Source organism: Melopsittacus undulatus, chromosome 2 (genome assembly GCF_012275295.1).
Source record: "Melopsittacus undulatus isolate bMelUnd1 chromosome 2, bMelUnd1.mat.Z, whole genome shotgun sequence".
Taxonomy (NCBI): domain Eukaryota; kingdom Metazoa; phylum Chordata; class Aves; order Psittaciformes; family Psittaculidae; genus Melopsittacus; species Melopsittacus undulatus.
Genome location: NC_047528.1, coordinates 24,991,376 through 25,016,105, shown reverse-complemented (window position 1 = coordinate 25,016,105; position 24,730 = coordinate 24,991,376). Strand labels below are relative to the sequence as shown.

General features: G+C 42.0%; 1 protein-coding gene across 1 annotated transcript; it reads right to left on the bottom strand.

The window, feature by feature from the left end:
• Nucleotides 1-13,337: 13,337 nt before the first annotated feature.
• UFM1 (ubiquitin fold modifier 1) lies at nt 13,338-24,444 on the bottom strand. Its single transcript, XM_005147633.4, has 6 exons — nt 24,387-24,444; nt 24,229-24,285; nt 23,796-23,853; nt 19,138-19,177; nt 18,712-18,744; nt 13,338-15,061 (listed from the first exon to the last, which is right to left on the bottom strand). Coding segments are annotated over exons 1-6 (258 nt in total). The 5' UTR covers nt 24,389-24,444; the 3' UTR covers nt 13,338-14,993.
• Between the last annotated feature and the right edge of the window lie 286 nt (nt 24,445-24,730).

The following is a 24,730-nucleotide window of genomic DNA, read 5'->3' as shown; positions in this document are numbered from 1 at the left end:
GTGGCCTTGCTAGGTATTCTATTCCTCCTACACAGGATCCTAAACTCTACCATCTCATGGTCACTGCAGCCAAGGCTGCCATTGACTATCACCACTTCAACCAAACCCTCCTTGTTGGTGAGTACTAAATCTAGCAGCGCTCCGCTCCTAGTTGGTTTGTCCACCACTTGCATTAAGAAGTTATCATCAGTGCACTGGAGGAACCTCCTAGACTGTGAATGATTGGCTGTGTGAGTCTTCCAGCAAATATTGGGGTAGTTAAAATCCCCCATGAGGACGAAGGCATGTAGTCGTGAGGCTACTTCCAGTTGCCTGTAGAAAGCCTCATCAACTCCTTTGTCCTGATCAGGAGGTCTATAATAGACCCCCACAGCTGTATCACCCGTACCAGTCTGTCCCTTAATTCGTACCCACAGACATTCCACTCATCTGCTCCTGGACATAACTCAATACATTCTAGTCTCTCTCTCACATAAAGAGCGACTCCACCACCTCACTTTGCTGACCTATCTTTCCTAAAAAGGACATAGCCAGCCATGACCACATTCCAGTCATGTGAGCTGTCCCACCGTGTCTCTGTAATTGCCACTAGATCATAAACTTTAGACTGCACACAGACTTCTAACTCCTTCTGTTTATTCCCCATGCTGCGTTCATTGGTGTTCAGGCATTTCAGGGAGCGAGCAGAGCACTCTGATGGCACCCTCGGGAGGCAGGAGGCCTTCTGGTCTTCATTAATACTAAAACAATGCCCCGCTAGTTCAAACCCAGCTACAACCCCCTCGCACTGAATCTAACCTGAAGCTCTGTGAGTGAGCTCTGCTAACTCTTGTCCAACTACCCTTTTTCCACTGTGGGACAGGGTCTAAACATCTATCCTTTCCCACAAATGAAACAATAGATTGATAGTCCTCCCTAGTCTGCCATACTTCAAGCCCTAGCCTGTTTCTCTTGGGCTTGTCCCTAACAGGCCCAGTTAAATCCCCTCCCCCAGTTCAGTGAAAGATACAGTGATTAAAATGTGGGAGCAGAAGTAGCAGATCATGTGAAAAAGTAGAATTACCTTTTCTGAGGCAGAGTACTGAGAATTAAGTTACCCCGTCTTTATTTGGGTTATATTTATATATACCCCAAACCATAGCTCTAACAAATGCATGGATGTCTATGGTCCCATTATGTGTATGAAAGTCAAACAGGAGAACAAGCCTAATTTTTGTTGTTGTGATTTTTTTGTTTGTTTGTTTTGTTGGGTATTGTAGCATCTATCTGTCATGGCATTGTGAGGGACTTCAAGCTGAAGGTCCTTATGCTGCTAATATTAAACCAGCCTTGGAATTTTCAAACTGTGGAAACAAGAGACTCCTAATTCCAAAGTCCTAGACCTGAGAAGGTCAAATGCTGAGTGAGAGCTCTTCACAACAGATAAGGAGGCACTGATCTAACAGTAACCCAGTGAAAGTGAGCATTGCTTGGTTATTTGCTGCTGTGATAACAGTAAAGCCACAATGATTAATCCTATTCACATACCTAAGAATGAGCATGAACTAAAAGAATGAGGTGTAGGAGTGGGAAGAAATAGTACTTGGAAAAAATGTTTACAACCCTATTCAAAATAAAATAAAATAAAATAAAATAAAACAGAATAGAATAGAATAAACTAAACTAAAACAAGCCAGCCTCAGGGATAAAATGGAACACAGCTCAAAAGAGAAATAGACATATAAAAATGGGTGGGGGGAAGAAAGGCGATAGACATGAACATAAATTACAATCTAGTCATTGTGGGAATGGGCCAAGAGAAGGAAAAACAGGTGAGTATGAAGAGTTTGTGAATGTACTTATAAACAATAAGAAGGCCTTGAATTGTTTCTAATTATATCTAAAATAAAAGGAACCCTAATTGGGGGGTGTGTGGAAAAAATCAGTAAGAGAGAAACAGCAGTTGTGCTCAGAATACATATGTGTATGTCATCTAAATAAACCAATCCTGGACAGGCTTTCTTAGAGCTTCCCTTGACCCCTGAGAAGAAACTTTATTAAACCAAATAGATCATAATTCATCTAACTAGTATATATTAGATTATGTATTTTAACATCTGAAAAGTAATGTTTGGAGGTATGAATTATTCTACATGATAAATCAGCTTACCTACATTTGCATGATCAAGTATTTTAGGAAGAAATTCTTTAGTGTAAGGGTGGCAAGACACTGGAACAGGTTGCTCAGAGAAGTTGTGGCTGTCCCATGTTGGAAGTATTCAAGGCCAGGCTGGATGGGGCTTTGAGCAACCTGATCTAATGGAAACTGTCCATGCCCATGGCAAAGGGGTTGGAAATAGGTGATCTTTAAGGTCCCTTCCAACCCAAACCATTCTATGATTCTCTGATTCCTGGGATGCCAATCATAAGAAGGAGTTTTGATCTTTAGAGCTGACATTATTTGTTCATCTTTCTTTGATCATAAAAAATGCATTTTATAATGCTTTTCCAGAGAGTAATCTTATTTTCTCATTTAAATTTCTTTTGAAATATTGTGCTAGGGTTCATTTTCTAGAATTGCTCTGTGGGCCTGAGAACAGACTCTGTCTGTGTGGTACATGCAGCAAGGCAGTTGAAAAAAAATGTTTCCTAATTATATATTATGAACTTCTGAAGAGTTCTAAAGTATATAAAGCTCCTTTAAGGTTAGGCAACATAATTATCTACCCCTCCAGTCTAAAGAAAGCAATTATAAAGATCAAAATAAGAGCACCAAATTTCAGAACATTGCATTTTACATTTACCTAACTCAAAATCTTGGGAATACAGTCTTTCATTCCCACTTAAGGGTCTTCTGCTCTCATACACCAATTTACCGGAAGAGGTCCCCTCCCACAACTCAGTTAATTTTCTCTTACTTGCACTTCTATTGCATGATATACCTCAGCATTTGTTGTAGTGCGCATATTCTTTTTTTCCCCCAGAATCAGGTTAAACATCAGTGGATATTAGTATTATTATAAGCCAAATAGATTTAGCAAAATATATAGCAAAAAGATGCTTTGTTAGGGTTTCAGGAAAATTCAGGAAGATTTCTATACATAAGATTGTACATATCATAGAATCATAGAATAGTTAGGGTTGGAAAGGACCTTAAGATCATCTAGTTCCAACCCCCTGCCATGGGCAGGGACACCTCACACTAAACCATACCACCCAAGGCTTCATCCAACCTGGTCTTGAACACTGCCAGGGATGGAGCATTCAGAACTTCCCTGGGCAACCCATTCCAGTACCTCACCACCCTCACAGTAAAGAATTTCTTCCTTAGATCCAATCTAAACCTCTGCTGTTTAAGTTTCAACCCTTTACCCCTTGTTCTATCACTACAGTCCCTAATGAATAGTCCCTCCCCACTATCCCTATAGGCCCCTTTCAAATACTGGAAGGCTGCTGCTATGAGGTCTCCATGCAGCCTTCTCTTCTCCAGGATGAACAGCCCCAACTTTCTCAGCTTGTCTTCATACAGGAGGTGCTCCAATCCCCTGATCATCCTCGTGGCCCTTCTCTGGACTTGTTCTAACAATTCCATGTCTTTTTATGTTGAGGACACCAGAACTGCACACAATACTCCAAGTGGGGTCGCACAAGAGCAGAGTGGATGGGCAGGATCACCTCCTTCGACCTGCTGGTCACACTCCTTTTGATGCAGCCCAGGATACGGTTGGCTTTCTGGCCTGCAAAGGCACACTTGAAGCCAACTCATGTTCATTTTCTCATTGACCAACATCCCCAAGTCCTTCTCCACAGGGCTGCTCCGAATCTATTCTCTGCCCAACCTGTAGCTGTGCCTGGGAGTGCCCCAACCTAGGTGGAGGACCTTGCACTTGTCATGGTTAAACTTCATGAGGTTGACATCAGCCCACCTCACAAGTGTGTCAAGGTCCCTCTGAATGGCATTCCTTCCCTCTAGCGTATCAACAGAACCACACAGCTTGGTGTCATTGGCAAACTTGCTGAGGGCACACTCAATTCCATTGTCCATGTCAGCGACAAAGATATTAAACAAGACCGGTTCCAACACTGATCCCTGAGGGACACCACTCGTTACTGGTCGTAGTAAGATTGTTAATATGAAAGTGTACTTGCAAGGAAAGAGCAACTGAACAAAGCAAGAACTCTTGAGCAGGTACTAAAGAGACAATACAGCAAGAATAAAAGCTGCAATGAGGTCTGCAATACTTGTAAAACATCTACAGGAGGTGCACAGGTGGTGACTTTGAAATGCCACAATGTGCAAATAGGTGATAAAACAGGTTTTGTAGGTCGGACGTATCTCATATGATGTTGATCATCTAGGAGCCGTATAGGCAGTCTAGACAGGTTGTCTACATTCATCATGTATTAGAAGAAGTGTTAAAGGAGGAAGACTAACCCCTGTGAGTGTCCCTTTCCACTGAGGCAAGGTATTCCATATTGCCTAGGTGCTATTTTCTAGGCAGGTAAAAATGGGCAAGATGCAGTCTCCCTTCTGTCTTTAGATACACCCAAACATAGTGGGAAGCTTCTGTAATTCTCTTCATCAAAAATGTGTACTTCTTCATATCTATAAAGCCTTGATTCGGTAGTGTCTTCTGAGAAAGAGAAAGCCCCGGGATACCACTTATGTAGGACCATGTTTTAAAGACAACATGCTTGGGATCCATCTATCTGATTATCGCTGTCTATAACTGGCACATTTAAGTTCCTGACACAGTCAGTGGAGATCTAACTATTTAAATGACATTCATTTACCCAAATGAACTTCATCCTCAGCTTCATAAATTGGCTTAATTTCCTCCTCTGACCATCAAAGAAACTTGCACAGCTGGTCTGGATGCTGATATTTGTCCTGATGAAATCTACATTTGAACAGGACAAGTCAAACCTTTAATATGTTAATGCATTTACTTTTGCTACTTATATGAACATCCCCAATGAAGAGGAACATTTGCTATGCTACAAACCCACTAATTTCTGAGTACCAATCAACTGTTTCCAGATCCCCAGGTAATTTAAACTTTTGTTGCTGAGAGCAGGGAAAAAAACTTCTGGGTACAGATAGTTTCATTTTGGGATTAAAATAAGGAAGTCCACAAAAGTAGCCAGTGAACATAACTCATAGTTTTATTGAAAGATAAAGACCTAGTCCCTCAAATTGCTAATTCCCACTTCTGAGAGGCTCAGAACTTCCCACTATCTCTTCAGTGAAGACTGTACATGTTAAATCTTTCCCAGAAGTCATCTGACTTAAATGCTTGCAAGTCTAGACTGAAAGCATCAAGCTGCTCACAGGCCAGTTACACCAAGCTATTATATCAAACTTGCTTCAGTGACTAGGAAACTTTGGATGGGAGTAACATCCTTCTGACAGGAAATAAGGCCTCCCAATTCGTGAATTGGTTAGATATTTAGTCTTGAATTAGCAACACGTAATGCCACACTAAACATTCTATTTGAGATCAGAGACCAGAAAGTTTATTTGAGCCTGCAGTCCTGCTTGACAAATTTGTATCATTGTCGTGGTTTAAAACTAAACTGCACAGCTTGTGGACTCACTTCCCCCCTTGCTTCCCCAACTCCCGGAGAGTAAGGAAGGAGAATCCAAAGAATGTAGCCCCCACGGGTTGAGATAAGAACAGTTTAATAACTAAGGTATAACACAAATCACTATTGCTACTACTACTACAAATAATAATGATAAAGGAAATAACAAGTGAAGAGAATACAAGACCTCACCAGCCACCGACCCATAACTCACCCCACCCTGCCCGACTGAAGCACTGACCGATACCTCCACCATCCCCCAGGAGCTCCAGCCCTTCCGGATCTCTCCCGGTTACATCCTGGGTATGATGTGCTATGGTATGGAATACCTCTTTGGCTAGCCTGGGTCAGGTGTCCTGTCTCTCCTTCCTCCTAGCTTCCCCTCCTTCCTGGCAGAGCATGAGGCTCAGAAAAGGTCTTGGACAAACCAAACATTTGAGCAGTAACTCAAAACATGCTTGCTATCAGCAACCATTCCCAGCACAAAAGTCAAAACACAGCACTGCACCAGCTACCAAGAAGGAGAAAAATGACTGCTACTGCTGAACCCAGGTCAGTCATATAGTTGTAAAGCCAGTTTGTATGTTCACAAAGGTACAAAAAGGCTCCCCCTAACACAGGTATGAATCCCATCCATCTTATGCTGCATTTTATCTTTGACCTTTTCAGAAATGTATAACCTGCCATAACACACTTAACATGATGTACTAGAAAACCAGACATAAAGAAAGCAAAAAAGATGAGGCTTTGTTTGCCATCACTTTCAGAAAGTGACTTTGGAGAGTTTGACCAGTATTTTCAAGTATTGAAAAACATCTATCAAAGATCACGTTGATATACTTTGGAGTTACTGGATTCATTCAAGGATAATTCTGAAGAAAATGGAAGGAAAGAAGAAACAGCTGAAACAGAGAGATTACTTGGGCTCTAAACATTTTATTTTGCCTTGTTACCTTGAATGAATCTGTGACTGGCCTGTACACAAGGATGTTCTGTGTGAGTAAGGGCAGCCTTCCATATGGATCACATAGGGGCTGGCCACAACTGTTTCTCACTGCTCTGGGGACAGAGGCAGGTGGCAAGATCAGCTGAAGTTTTTTCTCCTCTCCTGCTAAAGTAACCTTTGTCTTGTCATTTACTTACTTGTGAATGTTTGACTTTGCAGATTTACTCATCTAGTAATCTAGCAGGAGTAAAGGGAGGAGAGAGGGAATGTTAATGGAAGATCTCAGTTTTTTTTTAAAAAAAGAAACTGACCTCCTTCGGAAAATCCATTATGTACCATTATAGTGGCCTATCAGGTTCATCATCAGAGGTTAGCTCTTTGGGTCCTTTGGAGCTAAGAGTGGCACATTTGTCAACTTCTGCATAAATCAAGAGGAAGGAGGACAGGCGTGTTTTGCCAGCAGTGTTTAAAGCTGATAATAGAAGCAGCTCAGAAATCCTGAATTAATTCCAAACTCCATTTGCTAGAGACCCTTCTGACCACAACCACATTTTTGCTCCATTTCCTTCCTTGTCAGACAGGATGGAAGTCTTTGTTCTTTGCACACTATGATTTTATTCTATCATTTTAGGCAATACTTGATTTCCTCTCAGCCCTCACTATCTACTTTAGTCACTTTTCTGCTTCTTTTCAGCTAAAAGCAAGAGGGACAGTCTTTTCATGGCTTTGCTGTGGCAAGGGCCCTAAGCCAGGGAATGATTTGTAGAGCAAGTTTGGATTAGTTCACAATCTTGTGAGAGTCACTGTCATGCAGGGCAGGGACATCTTCCAATAGCAAGGTTGCTCCAATCCCCGTCCAACGTGGCCTTGAACACTGCCACAACTTCTTTGGCCAACATGTTCCAGTGCCTCACCACCCTCACAGGGAAGATTTCTTCCTAATATGCAATCTAAATCTACCCTTTTCCAGTTTAAAGCCATCCCTCCTTGTTGTATCACTATTTGCTCCTATATAAAGTTCCTCTACAGCTTTCTCATAGGCTTCTTGAGGCACTGGAAGGCTGCTCTAAGGTATCCACAGAACCTTCTCTTCTCCAAGCTGAACAAACCCAACTTTCTCAGCCAGTCTTCATAGGAGAGGTGCTCCAGCCCTCTGTCTTCATGGTCCTCCTCTGGACTCACCCCAACAGGTCCATGTCCTTCTTATGTTGGGAGCCCCAGATCTGAACGCAGTGGGGTCTCACAAGAGGGGAGTAGAGGGGAAGAATCACCTCCCTCTACCTGGCACAGTCCTGTCCACTTCCTCCTTCACCATTCAGCCAAGGAGTGTTGTAACTTTCTACAAGAATATTGACATAAGGATAAAGAAATACTTTATCCTTTACCTCTACACCTTATCTTGTACCCTGTGATAGATAGCATCATGGTCTTGCAGGCAGCTGGAAGGTCCTCACAGTCATGGACAAAAGGAGCTCTGCAGCACACACCTTTTTTGTGTGAAACTTATCACGGAATGAAAAAGCCACACATTTTATATCAGCCCAACTACTCTTTTCCCTGTTAGCAGCAGGATTTCTAGCTCATAGCACTGGTGAAATAGCACAGTGGTGTTGGTATGGCTGAGAAGAAAGGTGGTATCTGAGGGAGGATATGGCACACACCACTGCAAAGGACAGAGGTCCTTGATTCATCAGTGTAGTTTGTATTGAGATTTCCTAATTTAAGGAACTTAACATAGGCATCTAAACTAAGAGAATTAACTTCATTTGGTCTTTCCATAAGCAATTTTGAGAGGGAGGCATTTCTGAAGACCAAATCAATGCAGTTAAAATATGAATTTCTTTCTGTATGCAATTGTTGCTCTCCACCTCAAGGCAAGTGAAGACAGGCACGTGTCTTAACTTACCTGCAGAAACTTGTTTGAAAAAATTTAAAATCCTTTTCATCAAATTTCCCATGTAAGGTAAGTACACATGTTCCTGCATAGCTAATAGAGAAAGATTCTTTTGATAAGCAATTAGTTACAGCCTAAGATAAGTTTTGAAAACAGGTAGAATAAATTGCCCTCTAGAGGGATCAATCTTTTTTCATTAAGCAGAAAGTTTAGGATGATTGAATTCTTAATTAAATCGTATTAAGTAAATGTCAATTTTGGTGGAATAAATCTTGGCCAGAGCATGCTGGTGTATAGTACAAAGTCCTGTGGACGTGACAGCTCAGCTCCACAAGCACCAGTAGTGCAGAATAAAGCTCACTATCCAGCTGAGAGAATTAACTGCATAATGACAGACAGGACAGTGACCATAAGGACACTTCGTTACTATGTCAGCTCTTTACGTTGTTTTTTGCAATGGTGTAAGCAGCTCTTCATCAGTCCCTGCTGCATTCTTTAGATATATACTGAGAATTGTGATATCCTAACAGTTCCTTTGTAGTGCCAAGGAATGGGATAAAGAAAACCGATACAGCTCTTGATGGTGCATGCCATGCATAGGCAATGGTGCCACACATCAGGAACCAAGCATCTTCCAGTTCCCTGACTTCTCAGTATGTCCAGGGTAAAAGAAGGAAGCTCTCTATAGAGCAGTTCCACTAGATAGCATATGGTGAGTTGGATCTCTGTCTTCCATTGTGGTGTTGGTCTGCCGCAGCAGGAGCACGTTGGCAGCCGGTAACCTGCTGGCCACCCTGAAGGAACAGGAGCACAACGTGAATGAAGTCGGTGTCGACAACACAGGTCTCCCGGGCTCATCTCACCCAAGGCAACCTCCTGCTCCACAGCAGAGGGAGCGCCTTTGCTGAGATACGGCCACCTCTCTCCATCCCTGCCCTTCTCAAAGAGGCCCCTGTTGGAGCAAGCCCCAGTGCCTGTGGGAAGTGCCCCATGGGGAGAAATGCTTTCCTGTGCCCTTTTCCCCCAGACCAAAACACCACAGAAGTGAGAGGTGGCTTGCAGAAACCGCGGCTATTTCAGGCAGCCCACTGCTTTGCAGGTGAGTCCCAGCCTGTGCCGGTCTCTGCAGGTTGCCACCACACTCACTCTCTCAGTGCTGCCAGCCTCTCCTGCCTGCTGGTCTTCTGCATGGCGCTCATCCACTCCTCGTAGAGCTGCCCATTGAGGAGCTTGGAGGGGATCTTCCGGAGGAGGTCCTGCAGTGCCAAGGGGTGCACGTGAGGCTTTGCCCGCTGGGCCTCAAAAGTACCCACAGCATCCCCAGCCCTCTGGCTCAGGAGCAGGCGGCTGGGTTTCTGCTTGTGCTCCCGCAGGTGCCCATCAGCACCAAGAGAGCCGGGAGCTGCTGGGCTCCAGGTCAGCAGGGCTCACCTTCAAGAGGACAGCCAGCAGCAGCACAGGCTGGCTTTCGAGGTGGACCTCCACCCCGCTATCGAGGGCCTCCCTGACCTCGCGGGTGGCATGCTGGCTGGCTGCCAGCCGGAAGATCCCCTCTGTGGATGGCCCGTGCTCCTTGAGCAGAGCCAGCAGGTCCTGAGGGCACAGAGGAGGAGAGATGCCAGGCTGCAGACAGGCCCTGAGGCAGGTGCTTGGCACAGCCCCTCTCTGGAGGAGCCAGCGGGATGGGATGGGATGGGATGGGAAGGGATAGGATGAGATGAGATGGATGGGGTGGGATGGGATTGGATGTGCAGCCCTTGGCCAGGCTGCTTACCTGAATGGGCTGGGGCAGCATGCCGTCCTGGCTGCACAGGTCTCCCAGGGGGTGGCCAAAGAGAGCTCCTGTGCAAGCAGAGCCTGATGGCCCCGGCGCCTCTGGTGCAACTGAGGTCTCTGGCCGTGCAAATGGCCAGGGCAGCCTCATCCTGCTCCCGCGGGACCTGACTGCTGCCAAGGGAACCAGAGCAAAAAGCGATGGGGATGGACGTGCCCCGTGGGAAGGGCATCGGCAGCCCCATCGCAGCAGGCATTGCCTGCCTGCAAGAGCAGGAGAGAAGGGCCATCCTGCCCCTGTCCTCTCCAAACTCACCATCCACGTGGCCACGTCCGCCGTCACCACCGCAAGAGACGGGAGGTGGCAGCTGCTTGGCACAAGCCTGCAAGAAATGGGCTGCACTCACCAAGCAGCCCCTCGGCAGAACGGCTCCCCAGAGAGCTGCGTCAGCCCCTGCCCGTGTATGAGGAGAGGTGGGGATGGAGAGATCGCTCCTCAAGTGACCCTGACCTGAGCCTGGCGCTGGAGCAGCTTCTCCAGGCTGTTGGCATCCAGTGTCGTCTGGGCAAGGGGAAAAGAGCAGAAGGTGAGGAGCGATGCAGCTGATGCTGGGCTGGGGCAGCCCCTGGGGGCAGAGCAGAGGCAGGAGGGACACTCACAGCATTGCGGCCCCTCAGCTCCTTCAGCACAAGCCTGATGGATGGCAGCTGTGTCACCCGGGCTCCCAGCACTCCTTCCAGTGGTCTGTGCACAGGGAAGGGGCAGAGAAAGAGCTGAGTGAGACTCAAGCCGGCTCTTTCCCCTACTGCCAGCCCGGTGAGCTCTTCCATGCTGCTCAGAATGGCTGGTGCCACCTGGCAGTGGAGTGGGAGCAGCGGGAGTGGTGAGGATGAGGCTGGGCAGGAGTGGGATTGACACAGCTGGATGAAGCAGCTCCAGCATCTGTGGCTGCTCAGCACTGGGGACAGCTCTGCCTGAAGCTGTGGGAACACCTCTGCTTGCAATCTCTGGGGCATCTCCGCCAAGCCCAGCAGAGGTGTTTCATTGTCATTTGTGTGTCACACGTGGAGAATCCCCCCATGGTGGGAGCACAGGCTGCCCCGTGCTTCAGTGCCAGGCAGGGCTTACCCAAGGAGGATGCTGAGCCAGAGCTCCTTCACTGCCTGGGAGCTGCCAAAAGAGAGGAGAAACAGCCTGAGTGCCCGCTGTGCGGCAGCAGACGATGCCCCATGGCCATGGGTGCTGCCCACCCCTCTGCTGGGATGTTGCACCGGGACTCACCAGAATGTGACGACACAGGAGGAACACGAGAGATCTGAGGGCCTTCCCCTCCTCCTCATCCTCAGCGGCATCCCCAGCTGAGCCCTTCCCTCCGCTCAGCACCTGGAGCACACCCAGGGCCAGGCAGAGCAGCGGGCTCGGGGTGCTGCTACGTCTGCAGAAAGGAGCAGCAGGGAGTGAGCTGGAGGTGGCCAAGCCCACTGGCTCCCCTCTAGTGCCCATCTGCCACGGGCACAGCTATGGGTGCATCCAGCAGCAGGGTACCGGGGGCCTGGGGCTGCTCCTTGGCTGTCCCTGCTCTGGTGCCCTGGTGCCAGGGCCACAGCTTGGGAGGAAAGGCAGCTGGGCTCTGTCAGTCTTACTTGGTCTTGGCGATGACCACGCTGTCCTTGAAGAGGAGGAGATCCCTCTTCTTCCCCTGGCCATGGCCCTGGCTCACCCGCACACGCTCCCACAGCAGCGGCTCGGGCGATGCCTGGTCAGGTGTGCACTGCTGCTTGGGGCCAGGGTCATCCCTGCAGGGCAGATGGCACTGGCATGAGCAAGGTGGCTGCTGTGCGGCGCATCCCTGAGCCGTGGGGGAACCCACCTGGACCCGCAGCAGCAGAGCCACTGGCCCATCCTCACAGGGCCACGAGAAGACCCGTAAATACAGAAGCTTCTTCTGAAGCTCCAGACAGGAGTGCTCCTCCTCAAGAGAAAAGCACCCCTAGTGCCGCTGGTGCTGCTACACACAGCACCGTCTCTGCAGGCACTGAGGCCGTTGCCAGGCCAGCAACGGTTAGAATGGAACACCATGGAGACCTCATTTCTAGAACCCGGGGGCCCAGGTGGGGCAGGGCACTGTGGGGTTCTCCCCACTGTGCCCATGTCCAGCCCCAACCCCAAGGACTGCTCCCGTATGCTGCAGTGTCCCCCAAGTCACGGCTCCTGTAGCCATGGTCTTCTGACTCACCAGAGCAGGGATCCCCAGGTCTACCATGCACACTGTAGACTGAGGCAAAGCAAAAGGATTAAATGCCTCTGTCTTTTCTTCATCCCCAGTTTTTACTGGCCATCTTCGTAAAGTATCTGTCTGAGACTTGCCTTAGGCCTCCGCTTGTTAGTAGCATGCTTCAAAAAGCCTTTTGTTGTTGTCTGACGGAACACTGAGCAGTTTCATCTCTAGCTGAGCTTTGGCCTTTGGTGATGTCTCCCTCCATGTGTGAGCTGCAGCTCAGTAGTCTTCCTGGGAAGCTTGACCTTGCTTCTAGGGAGCATACAATTTCTGGGATACAATTTCTTTTCCCGCCCAGTTCCAGGAGGATTTCCAGGCTGCTCTTCTCCCACACTGCCTTGACTCCCACTGACACGATGGGATTTAACACCAGTCTAATTATAACCACAGCCAAAGACAAGATAAACTCCAGGTAGAGTTGACTTGTAAAGTACACATTGAAGTTTTGTTAGACAACCCACTACAGCACTTTTCACCATCTGGTGACACCTCCCAAGCTCTAAGGTTGGTTCTAAACTTAATTTTTTTTTTTCCATACAACCATGTCAAACGTAACAAAATGAGCTTGCAAATGTCAAATCAACTTTCAAACATCTGCTAAGTACATTTTACCACTGAAATTAAGCCTCTTTACCAAACAGTAAAGTTATGTTCAGATTTTAGAACACATGGTGACAAACTTGTAATGAACAGAGAAAGAGCTACAAGCACCACATATGGCTCCAAATAAGCAAATCCTTTGCATGTTACATACACTACTTGCAGTGCACTATGTCAAACACTTTATGCCCTTAATACCTAAGTAACAGTGTAAGAAATGTTAGGCACCACCTGAAATTAGTTTTACATAAATCTTTTTTTACATAAGCATCAGAGCACCTTAAGTTCCAAAATGCATTTAATCACAATGGTCTTTTGAAAGAAACTGCACCTTTAGACAATGGAAAAACAAAAAAGAAAAATCTGTGTTTGTTATATTCCAGTATCAGGTGGTTTTTCATGCATTCAGTGAAGAGATATGCAGACAAAATTTACAAGCAATTAATTTGGCTCACTCTAATTATATCACGGCATTAGATTAATAGAAACTATGCCCTCTGCCCCTTAAGGGCAGTGCTCTGTAGAATTCTCCACAATGGGAATCTTCTGGCTTGAAATGAATCTCACAGCATGTTGGTTAGAAGGTTAAAGGGCAGAGTTTTTAATTACCATTATTAATTAAGAATATGAGAGAGAACAAAGCTTGCATTTTTTTCATAAAATTGTTTATTAAAGATAAATCCAGAATTTTATAATTCATCTTAAGAGATGGAAAATATTTATAGTCGCATATCACTTTCAGAAGAGTCTTCCTCTATATACTCCATTTACACCCACTTAGAAGGGCATTTTGTACTTCTGTGCTACCTGACACATTATCTGAATATCTTTCTAAAACATGATTACTGCACAGAACAGTTGTACTTGTGACAATACTGATTTAACCAAGCACTACACTGCCCATTGTTCTTTCTGTTAAACCTAGTAAGACAGGAAAAAAACGCAATAATGTAAGATTTCGCCAAATCTTATTAACCACGAAGTACATCATGAGTTCAAGGAAAGCAACATTTTCTCTAATTACACAACTGACAGTTTACCCCTGCCAATTTATAAACAAGAAATACATAATCTGAACACAGACATTTCAGTGAACTCTACACTGTTTCCCATGTAACACGCAGCAATAAAACAAGACTTTTTAAAAGAACCAGTATCAGTTTACTGAAAAAGGAATGACATATCTGACCAGTTCCTACACATTTTTGAAATTATGCTGCAATCCTTCTCAGCTGATGGCACTTCCTGCAAGATTAGGTCTCATAAATTACCTGAAATTACATTTAACTTTACAATATGTCAAATGAAGTTTTAACACAGAGAAACCTCTGTTTTCTCCTTTATCTAAAATATCTGCAGCAACTAAATCTTACAATGACTTTGGAACATTTGGCATTTATTTACTTACTTGAGTAATGAACCCCTGAAATTTCCTTTCTATTTAAGCTTAATTCTTGAACCATGTGAAAACTATTCCCATAAACATGGAAAGTAAGTTTGGGGGGGGGGGGAAGGTAAATACAAAAGTTTTAGCACTCAGTAGGAACAATCTCTTTGTAATGAAATCGTAACTCAGTTCCCTCTTCCACAAAGTAGGCTCTACACTATCCAATATTTTAAATATCTATTCATTGTAGATGTGTGTTTACCCTTGTGGTGTCAGTAACACTCATAAAGAAATCCAGCTTGCTTTCAGGAATGCAACATGCAATCATCCCATTTTTCAGCTAGTCCAGGAAGAATCAGCGTATGAGTCAATATATTTTAATAAGAAAATGAAACCTTATCTCTGTTTTAAAAAAAAAAAATAAAATCCTGGGGAGTCATTTTTACTAGCTTTATAAAAGGCCAATTCATTAGTTGCATTTGGGAGTTCCAAAATAAATAGACCTTCGCTGCATGGCAATGTCACTTTTTCCAAAGCTTTCAGGAGATGTTAGGAACTTCCCACTCGATCTCTGGGAATAATCCGTAGATCTGAACCATGCTTTAGAAATACATTTCCTAAACAAACAAAACAAAACAAAACAGAATGTGTTACCAAACAACAGAATAAAATGTTACCTAAACAAGCATACACATTTAAAGGATAATAATGTTAGGTCTGTGTTTAACATCTTTGCAGTTAATTCCTCTAATATACCAGAAATATAGTTTTTTATGTTCCCATGGAATTTCATCTTATCCCTCTTACTCCAAAAAGCTCTTATATTTAAATAAAGATACCAGTCCCAAAGTCATCTAATAGGACTTGAAAGCTATGGCCTTTCAAATGTTGCCATTGCATACTTGAATGTGTAATTTCACTTGTATGCCATAATAATTTTAACACCAAGAAATATTTTACTTATCCATAATCACTTTATCTTGCAGTCATTCATGCATATATTTATTTTTAATTCTCTCCTCAGTTCAGTACTTATATGTGTCTGACTTCAGAACATTAGCTGTATTTTTCTTTTAGGAAGGCTCTCCACACATCAAAGAATAAGTCAGTCTCATTTTAGCATAAAACCATCTCAAACTTTATTACTGTATAGTCCTAGTCATGACAGTCTTGAAAGAGGACACAGTATGAAACTCAGAAGTTTCTAGGATATTTTTTGCATGTGTTCAGGACTGTCATTTAGGTAGCTATTTTCTTCTATTAAATGTAACATTTGAAAATGAAACCACATTGCTAAAAGTGATGCATTAATCACTGTATGGAACTTACTTTTTTTTAAGTCATACTGCTATTGCACAGAACAGACAATATGTAATTCTACAATATCAGGTTTTAATAATATGTATCTATTCTTACTCATCTTTGTGTTGACTTGTAAAAGCACAATAATCGTATTTCGCTTCAAGTGCCCCATGTCAGGGACATAGAGTGCTCTCTTAAAAGAGATATTTAACATTTGTTCGAGTTATTACTGTACTGCAACAAAGCTACATTTTTTCAAACTTCACTTTTCTGGCATGTGGATCAGGATAAAAACTATTCTACTTATTCAAAATAACAAATACTAGAAAATCAATTCAAAAGTATGTGTTATGAGAAGACATTCTGGTTTTAGAGATCTGTGAAGACCACGTACTGAAGAGATCTCTCAAACTCACTGTACACGAATCTGTCACACCAGCACACCAAAGAACTAAGCTTACTAATATAGGTTAGCAGTATCCATATTGCAAGAGCCACCATAAAACTAACACTTGAAAGCAGGCCACAGCTGCATATCATGCAGACAACAGTTCATTCCACCTCTCGGACCGTTTCCATCGTTAATATCACAGTGATTTTATTAAAGTTATGAAACACTATTCCCTGAAGAATACAGGATTTAAAACTGAAATCAGTACAGGAATTAAGTGCTAAGCCTATTTTTTCAGCTTTCATTTAATCTGCTCCACAAACACATTGTAGGGAGAATGAAAATCATAACTGAGGAGTACTTTTATTCAGAAAGGTGCAGAACTAGTGGACAGTACAAAATCTCTGAAATCCCCAAGGATTGCTAAAATTTTATTCCTAGATCATCTTATCTTGGGAAGTTTAGGAAGACTAAAGCAACTGTTCAATCTTCGGAAACTTTAATATAGGGAAAAAAAATAATAAAAGTACATTTTACCATACCAAGTTTCTGAGGTATCAATTAATAAGATTGAACAAAAGGTTATATTTAAATTATACGTGTCTACTTGTAAACTGAAGAGGGATTTTCGACTGGGTCTTGGGTTTGCTGTAGATTGTTGGGGGGGAGAGGGGTTGGTTGGTTGTTTTGGTTTTGTTTGCTTGTTTCTTTTTCCCAAGAGTGTGTGTAGTCTGGGGGTTATTTGGGATTTTTTTGTTGTTTGCTGTATTTTTTTTGCCTGTGTAAGAGCAACATCACAGAGCACTGTCAGGGCAATGGTACCTTCTATGTTAGAAAAAATCCATGTGCAATCCATTTACCTAATCTTATATCTGCAGATAAAATTGCAACTGTAATGAAAAAGTTTTGAATCCAAATGTTTTTCATTTACCTGATTCTTGATTATGAGATGCTGTCTTACAATTCTACTGAATAATTCCTCAACATTTACAAGAACTTAGGAGAGATAAAGCAAATCCATTGGAGATGTGAATGCAATCTGCACAGCTGCAAGCATGATGAACTGCCATATGGATGTTTTCATCCAGGAGTCAAATAGTCCTAAATACATGCACTTTGCAGTATTAAGCTACAACTAATTTGAACTACGTAATATGATATGAAAGTATACTTTTGAGACCAAGAAACAGTGGAAGTATACCTTAACTTTACAAGTGACTTTACATAACTAGCCAAGTATTCTTCAGTGATCAGGTGAAAAAATCGGCTTTATATGTGGGTGATAATCTAGTAGCAAAACTAAATTATTACTTTCATTATCTGTTTTTAATATATTTGGTTATGAGATCATGACAAGGACAGCATCAGCTGAGGAATCTGCCTTAGGCAGCATACCTATCAAACCACAATCCAGGAGTCCTAAGGCAAGTCCAGAAAGGACAGAAACCTTCAGTGGAGCAGAAAGCCAAATACTTGCTTGATCTTCATTTTCAAATGTTGTGGATGCAATTACAGACCCCAGAAATGGGTCACAACACTTAAATGGTTTCTTTCACAATTCTAAGAAATTCCCCAAACTAAAATCAGGCAACTGCTCTTCTAACCATCAGATACTTTTTATGTGCTCTGAAAGGATTTACTTGATACTATTTGACTTACATAGCTAAATATGCTGATAATACCTTACTTTCTGAGATGCTGTAGGGATTTCATGCAAAAAAAAACGAGAGAAGCAGGATGTCTCTAGCAACTGGGCTCCACAAGCACAAAAGCATTTATTATTGTTTCTTATAAAAAACTTATGAATATTTATTCCCTTCAAAAATATTCCACTCCACTGTTAACATTGTCTCAAATGGGTTGAGATTACTGTAATAATTTCCAAATGAATTTAAAAGTATAGCTTTTTCAACAAGTCCAAAGAAGCCTGCTTCCAGACAACAGACCATTATTAGTACAATTCAACATCTGGACTATGTTTCCATATATTTTGGGAAGTAACTGGGAAAAAATTTACACTTTTCTGTGACAGAGAAACTCTCATAGGAAGCCTCCACAGCTGAAATCAGAGGTTTCTTACATGGAATCCCTTGTTGAGACCAAGAGGGCTACTGCCAAGAAGATACTCTCTTCTTGAGAACATGCTTTCCAAAGCACCTAGAGTTCCTGCTCTGAGCACAAGTATTAATTTTTAAACACACCTCATGAAAAGTGCTGCTAAGATAGCAAATACTGGTCAACTAGGTATCACGGGGAAAAATAATACAGCTATTAGTTGTTATTTCAGTAGCATGCAATACAGTATTGCTCTTTTTAACTGCACAATAAATAGCTAAGCTCTGAAGATCAGAAATATCTAATTTCTTCACAGAACTAAATAAAGAAATGCTGAAGAATAGCTCTGTGGGTTTTACCTTTTATGTACTACACTGACTGTATTTTCCAACTACTGAGTAATGATTCTCCCATTTAAGCAACCAAACTTAAAATATAAATCAACCCCAAGTGCTATGCATTAGTTTAAAAAAATATAACTGATATTTTTAATACTAGGCTTCATAAATAATAACTTACCTGCTGTCTGTGCTGGGTTTATTCCTATGCCATCTAGAAGATGAAAGAGATATATTATGATTAAGCTTAGAGCTCAAAAAATAAAAGATACCAACAAGATATAGTTATTACATCAGGTCTTCATGCAGCTATTTTCTATAACCAGGAATAGTCTTATCACACAAGCTAACAAGAAACCTTCAGCATACGTATTTGGACAAAACCAAATTAATTATATTAGCCGTTTAATAACTTTATACCATGCATAAGCAATTTTAATAATGGTGTAATATTATTAAATTCAATTTGTAGTCTGTAGAGGTTGTGAAAGAAAAGACATTTTTGCTTTCATCAATACCCCTTAAATGAAACTGCAAAAAAAAACCTATTAAAAAAAAGGCAAAAAAATAATATAAAATAAAATATATGTAAAAGCTATACTCTTACCATTTGTTATAATGGCACTTGTTGCTGCAGGAACTTTGAACTAAAGGAAGTAAGAGTAGGACAAAATTACATGAAACATAGTTAAAGAAAATATATAGGAAATATTCAAATCAAATAATTTTTAGCTGGTTCAGGTGCAACAAAATTATGAGAAAGTATTTCCCTCAGATTTATAGATACAGCAAAATAAAGGTTTAAAGTCAAAGATGATTAGACACCTCAATACAGAATGTGAAATTTGCAGTACTAAACACCTAATTAAATCCAACTAGTATTAGTCACAATATAAAAGTCAAGCATCCACCAAGTTAAGAAACTAGTTCTTATTATACTAAATAAAGGAATACCTACGTATGGAAATGAACTTCAAAACAAACGCCTAACAGGAATTAAAATAGAATTAGCTTGAGCTAATCTTGGTTAATTTTGAGCTATTTCGTAGCTTTCTCTCTGGCTGTACTGGGAGCTCTCCAACTGCACTACTGCAACAGCAGAGTTCATTTCAGGATTTGCTTACAAAGGAAGCACTGACAGCACTGCATAAGACCTGGCTTTCTCCTTCGATTTCTCACATCTCCACAGCACCTCACCTCCATGCAAATCATATGTGGTCAGTTTTAGAACATGAAAAGCCCTACTCAGGTAGGGTAGCATCACATACAAGCTTCAAACTGTCTCAGAAGGTCTGAACTGGGATGGGGAAGCCAAAAATAATTCTTTCTCAGAGGGACCAGGCAGGATCACAGAAAAATCCTGCACTAGGTAATATAATGGCACTGGACCACACAGGACAGAAGGGGTTGGGTGGGTACAAGTCAATCAGTGCTACTTGGCTGGTTTAAGGACCAAAGGTTGTTCCTTTACTTGGCACAGTGAACAGCTCCTAAGGTAAAAGACTGGTGTCTCAGCAACCACAGAATCAGAGAGGGTTTGGGTTAGAAAGGACCTTAAGATTATCTAGTCCTTGCTAACATGTGCAGGGACACCTCCTTACTAGACTAGGCTGCTCAAGGCCCTGTCCAACCTGGCCTTGAACACTGACAGGGATGGAACATTCATAACTTCCATGGACAGCCTGCTCCACTGTCTCAGAAACCTCATAGTAAAGCGTATGAGCAAGCATCACTGAAATCACCTCACAAGCACTTCCTCCTCTTCTCTACATTGTGTAAAAATAGGGTAAGCTAACTATGATTGCTAACAATGAGTATTTCCATGGAAGAACTGCAGAGCTTTTCCATCTGCCTCTAACAAGTCACTTCAGCCCAGCAGAGCCTTTCAGCAGCACTCTTTCAACAGCATTCACTAGTTTTGCTTTCTCTATTTTCTGATTGCTCAACTTAAGATTTCCAGGTTTGATCTGCAGAAACACCATGCAGTGACAGCAACAGCTAAAGCTTACAGAAACCATGCCTGAATATAGTATTTAGTTATTAATATACAGGAAAAAAATGTCTTTTTTCATCTCCAGACACAAAATTAGCAGATTTCCACTTATTTTCTTCTAGCCTTTTACCCATAGCAGGTAAATCATGTCACCTTCTCATCTTGCAGGATGACATGAAAGCAGTAGTTTCTGCAAAAAGTAAGTTAGATACCTGCATCACTGTAGAAAGATCATGAGGAAAGTAAGTTTGTCTTCAGAGAAAAAATTTGAATAATAAACTTAATAAAACAGGAGATATGCACTGAACAGTAAGAATGTAAAAAACAGTAATGTCATCTTGTAACAGTTACTGTATATGTATAATATGCTGAAGAAAACAAGCCGTCACTTCCCTGACTCGGGGAGTCTTGACTTAGCACTCTTCAGAGAAATCTTTTAACAGCTGTGGGTTTGCAGTTTTGTTTTTTTATGTTTTTTGGTTGGTTGATTGTTTTTTTACATAATAGGAGAAAATTAATTTATAAGGTTCAAACAGAGGCATTAATGTCAAGCATATTAAATGCAGCCTCCTGGAACAAGTCCATCTCCAAATCAAAAAGTAAAGGACTAAACCACAAAAAAATAATGGAAGAAGCACAAAATACAAGTTTAAGTTATTTTTCAACAAGCAGATTTCCACTGTAAGTAAGTGATACCATCAATCTTTCATCCCAAGTCACCTGATAAAACTCAAACAGGTAACTTCTAGAATGTTAAGTGCCTCTCCTCATTCTGTGTCTCTTATTAGACACAACAATGCAACGAATCATTCAAAGCAGAATGGACATCTACTAATTTTGTGTCATTTTGCTTCTCAGTAGCAGAATCTACCTGATGGTGATACACTAAGTATGCATGAGAACTGTGTGGCAACTGGTTTGTGAAGCACTAGTTAAGATTATTGTTTTGTACTGTATTGTGTAAGAATAGAATAAAACATTTTATTACCTTAGCCCAAAACACTGGGCCAAACAGCAATAGCTGTCAGCTATACGTTCAGCATTTAAAAATCATCACAAATATAATACAGAAAGGGAAATTACCACTGGAAATAATTACACATAATTTGGTGCAATATGGTTCACTACTTAAATCAAAAATCCTTCCTGTGGTTGCTAAGTGTATGTTTCCCATGCTGAAAACATACAAGCTTTCTCAGATATAAAGTCAAATGGATACTCAAGGAGCAAAGTTCTGTATTCAGTAAGCAATCCCTGGCTTGCTTTGAAATCAAATTCCAGCCCCAAACTCACCCTTTAAAGAGACTGTTTGCTTTAAAAACCTTATAAATTGATAATTGAGGCTGTCACACAACTTATTTTCTCCAATGCTAGGAAATATATGTATTGATATCTACAGCCAAACTATAAGGATAAAGTGACAATTATATGCCAACAATTATATTGCTTTCTCACTTCTTATAATGATGACAAAAAATCCTCTACAGTAACAAGCTCATCTCCTTCTTGCACTATGAATAGCAAGTAAGTGCATTAAAACCATAGTATTTTAGTACCAATCTATCAAGAGTAACATTAAAATAACGGAATAGTTTCAAAAAAACATGCTTATGAAAGAATAAACAACTTTGTAAACAGAAATGGATTACTGTTTTAGTAACGATTCCACAAATTTAATAGAGTTTTTTTATAAGTATCAGACAAATGTACACCTGAGATATGTACCAAGTGGCTCTAACAGATGAAGGAAAAAATATGTTAAGATACCACACATTGTAAATGAGAACATTAGCATTGTCACAATAAACTGTGACAGTTGTGGAAAGAACCATAAATAAGAGAAAAACTGAAGACAGCAGTGTTTCCAGTACTCTATATCTCATTTACACTTTTATATATAGTCTGTGAGACAAACAGAGAAAATAAAAACTAAGGAAAGAGATAAATTTGTATTAGCCAAATTATCACTGCCCAATGCATCTATCGAGAAGGGCTGACACTGCTATAAATGACTGAATCTTCTCGAGACCTCTTCATGTTTAATGATAATGGATACTCAAAATACATCAACTAAAATAATGGTTTGCTAAATGTGAACATTTAAGTATTTAGGTCTCTAAAACAGTTTTGCAGAGGACCCTACAACTTGTGGAACCACTACAGTACTTGAACTCACTGTGGTTCCATGAGAAGGTAAAGAAATCGAGTTTGATGGCAACCCTCAAACCAAAAGTGGCCCCTCAGTCTTGGTATCTCCCACTACTCAGTCCTGCTTCAAACTTCCCTGGTCTCTCATACTAGGTCTCTATATATGGGTTGTGTGACTACAGCTGCATTAGTTAGGATTAAAAATAACTGGGGAAAAAAAAACAAATTAAATCAGTAACTATCTTTAACAGCATCCATTATTCTTTATATTGTTCTGTTCAAGTAGTCACAAAACAATCCACAACCTCCTCCCACAAGCTGTGTTTTCAATCAGAACTTCTGTCACATGTTGGTGTAACAGCAACAACATAAGAACAATCAAGACATGGAGTCTATTCTCCTTTCTAATTATTTATTCTATTACAATTCTAATGCTTGAACAATTCTCCCCCCCTTGCTGAGACAAACTAAAAAGCCATCATGCTTTTGAGCCCTTTATTTTACTGTTTACACCCAGATGAACGTATCTTAATACTTGTACATTTAATCTGAAACAAACAGGATGCAACACTTCAAATACATTACATAGGCCAATTTAATCCTAAGTTTTGGATTCTATGTAACAGATCAAACACAGAAATCAAACACCACATTATCCTCATCTTAGTAACTGGCATCTGTTCTTTTAATCTAGGCAACATGACTACTGTTAATACCTTCTATATTTTGTTGTTAATACCTTCAAAACCTGTATGTCTTCCAAAATTAGAGATTACTGGAACTGAATGCAAGAAGAGTTTAAGAATTTCTTGAATAATCCTAAGGAATTTTCTGTATATCCTACATAAGCAATTTAAAATATTAAATATTCAAAAGTAGTATGTTTTAATTATGTTCATGGTCACAATGTTTTATGTTACTGAAATGATATTGTTTAACTGCAAAGAACAGCAAGCACGTCAATACCTGCTGCTAAAGTGTAAATTTGCAAGAACTGCTTACTAACTTCTGAAAGCTCTGACAGGCTACCACTGACACAAGTAAAGCCTGTGTCTGGCATACCCAACAAGAGCTTTCAGGAATGCTCAAAAGGTTAAAAAACATCATCATCACTGTCTACTTACTTCTTCCGCCGCAAACTTCAAGACAGCTGTGAAAGGTGTACTTTCCGGCACACTTAACCTAAAATTACAACGTAAGTAAACCTATGACTGCTGAGACAAACTAAAAGGTAACTTTATTTCACTTTAAGCAGCGGCAACACCCTTACCAAAGGTGTGCATTTACTATTTAAGGCCTAGATCAAAGCCTAAAAAGACATCTATAGCAGCAGACGAAAGCAAAGCAGCCCCAGCATCTAACTACAGCAAACCACCTCTCCGCTCACACGGAGAAAGTAAAACGCCTTTTCCTCTCGTGCGGAAGCCCTGGCAGGGTGACCAGCAAACTACAGGGCCCAGGAGCGCCTGTGTGAGCTGCCGCCGGCTTCCACGGCCACCTCCCCTCTCGCAGCAGGACTGCGGCACCGGCCTGACCCCGGCCCGCCGCACCACTCACACTTTGTACGGCAGCCGCGGGTCCGAGGTGAGCGTCACTTTAAAGGTAACTTTCGACCTGGGAAGAGTGAGGAGATAGTACAGGGTTAGGGCGGGAAGGGAAGGTAGGGAGCAAAAGGGGTAGCGGGCGCCAAGACGCCTGCTCGCTCACTCACTCACATGATGCTCTCAGCGCCACCGATCCCCACCGACACGTCAACTGCAGCCTGAGAGGGCCTTCACTGTCCCTTCCGCCTCCTAAGCTGTCTGCGGTGCCGCCTGAATTCAAAGGAAGCTAAACCCGCCCCGCCGACCGCTACTAGGGAGGGAGCAGCGATGTTGTATCTCGTCGCCCCACCATCGCGGGGAGGAGAGAGGCTGATGGGTGTGCGAAGGGTACCAGAGAGCAGCTTTGATGATTTCTAACAAGGCAGTGACAATGGCTGTTCTGCAGTCGGGATAAGACCGAAGTTCTAGATACAGCGTTTCCGTTACGTCTTTAAGTGGAGTCTGCGCGGTTCCTT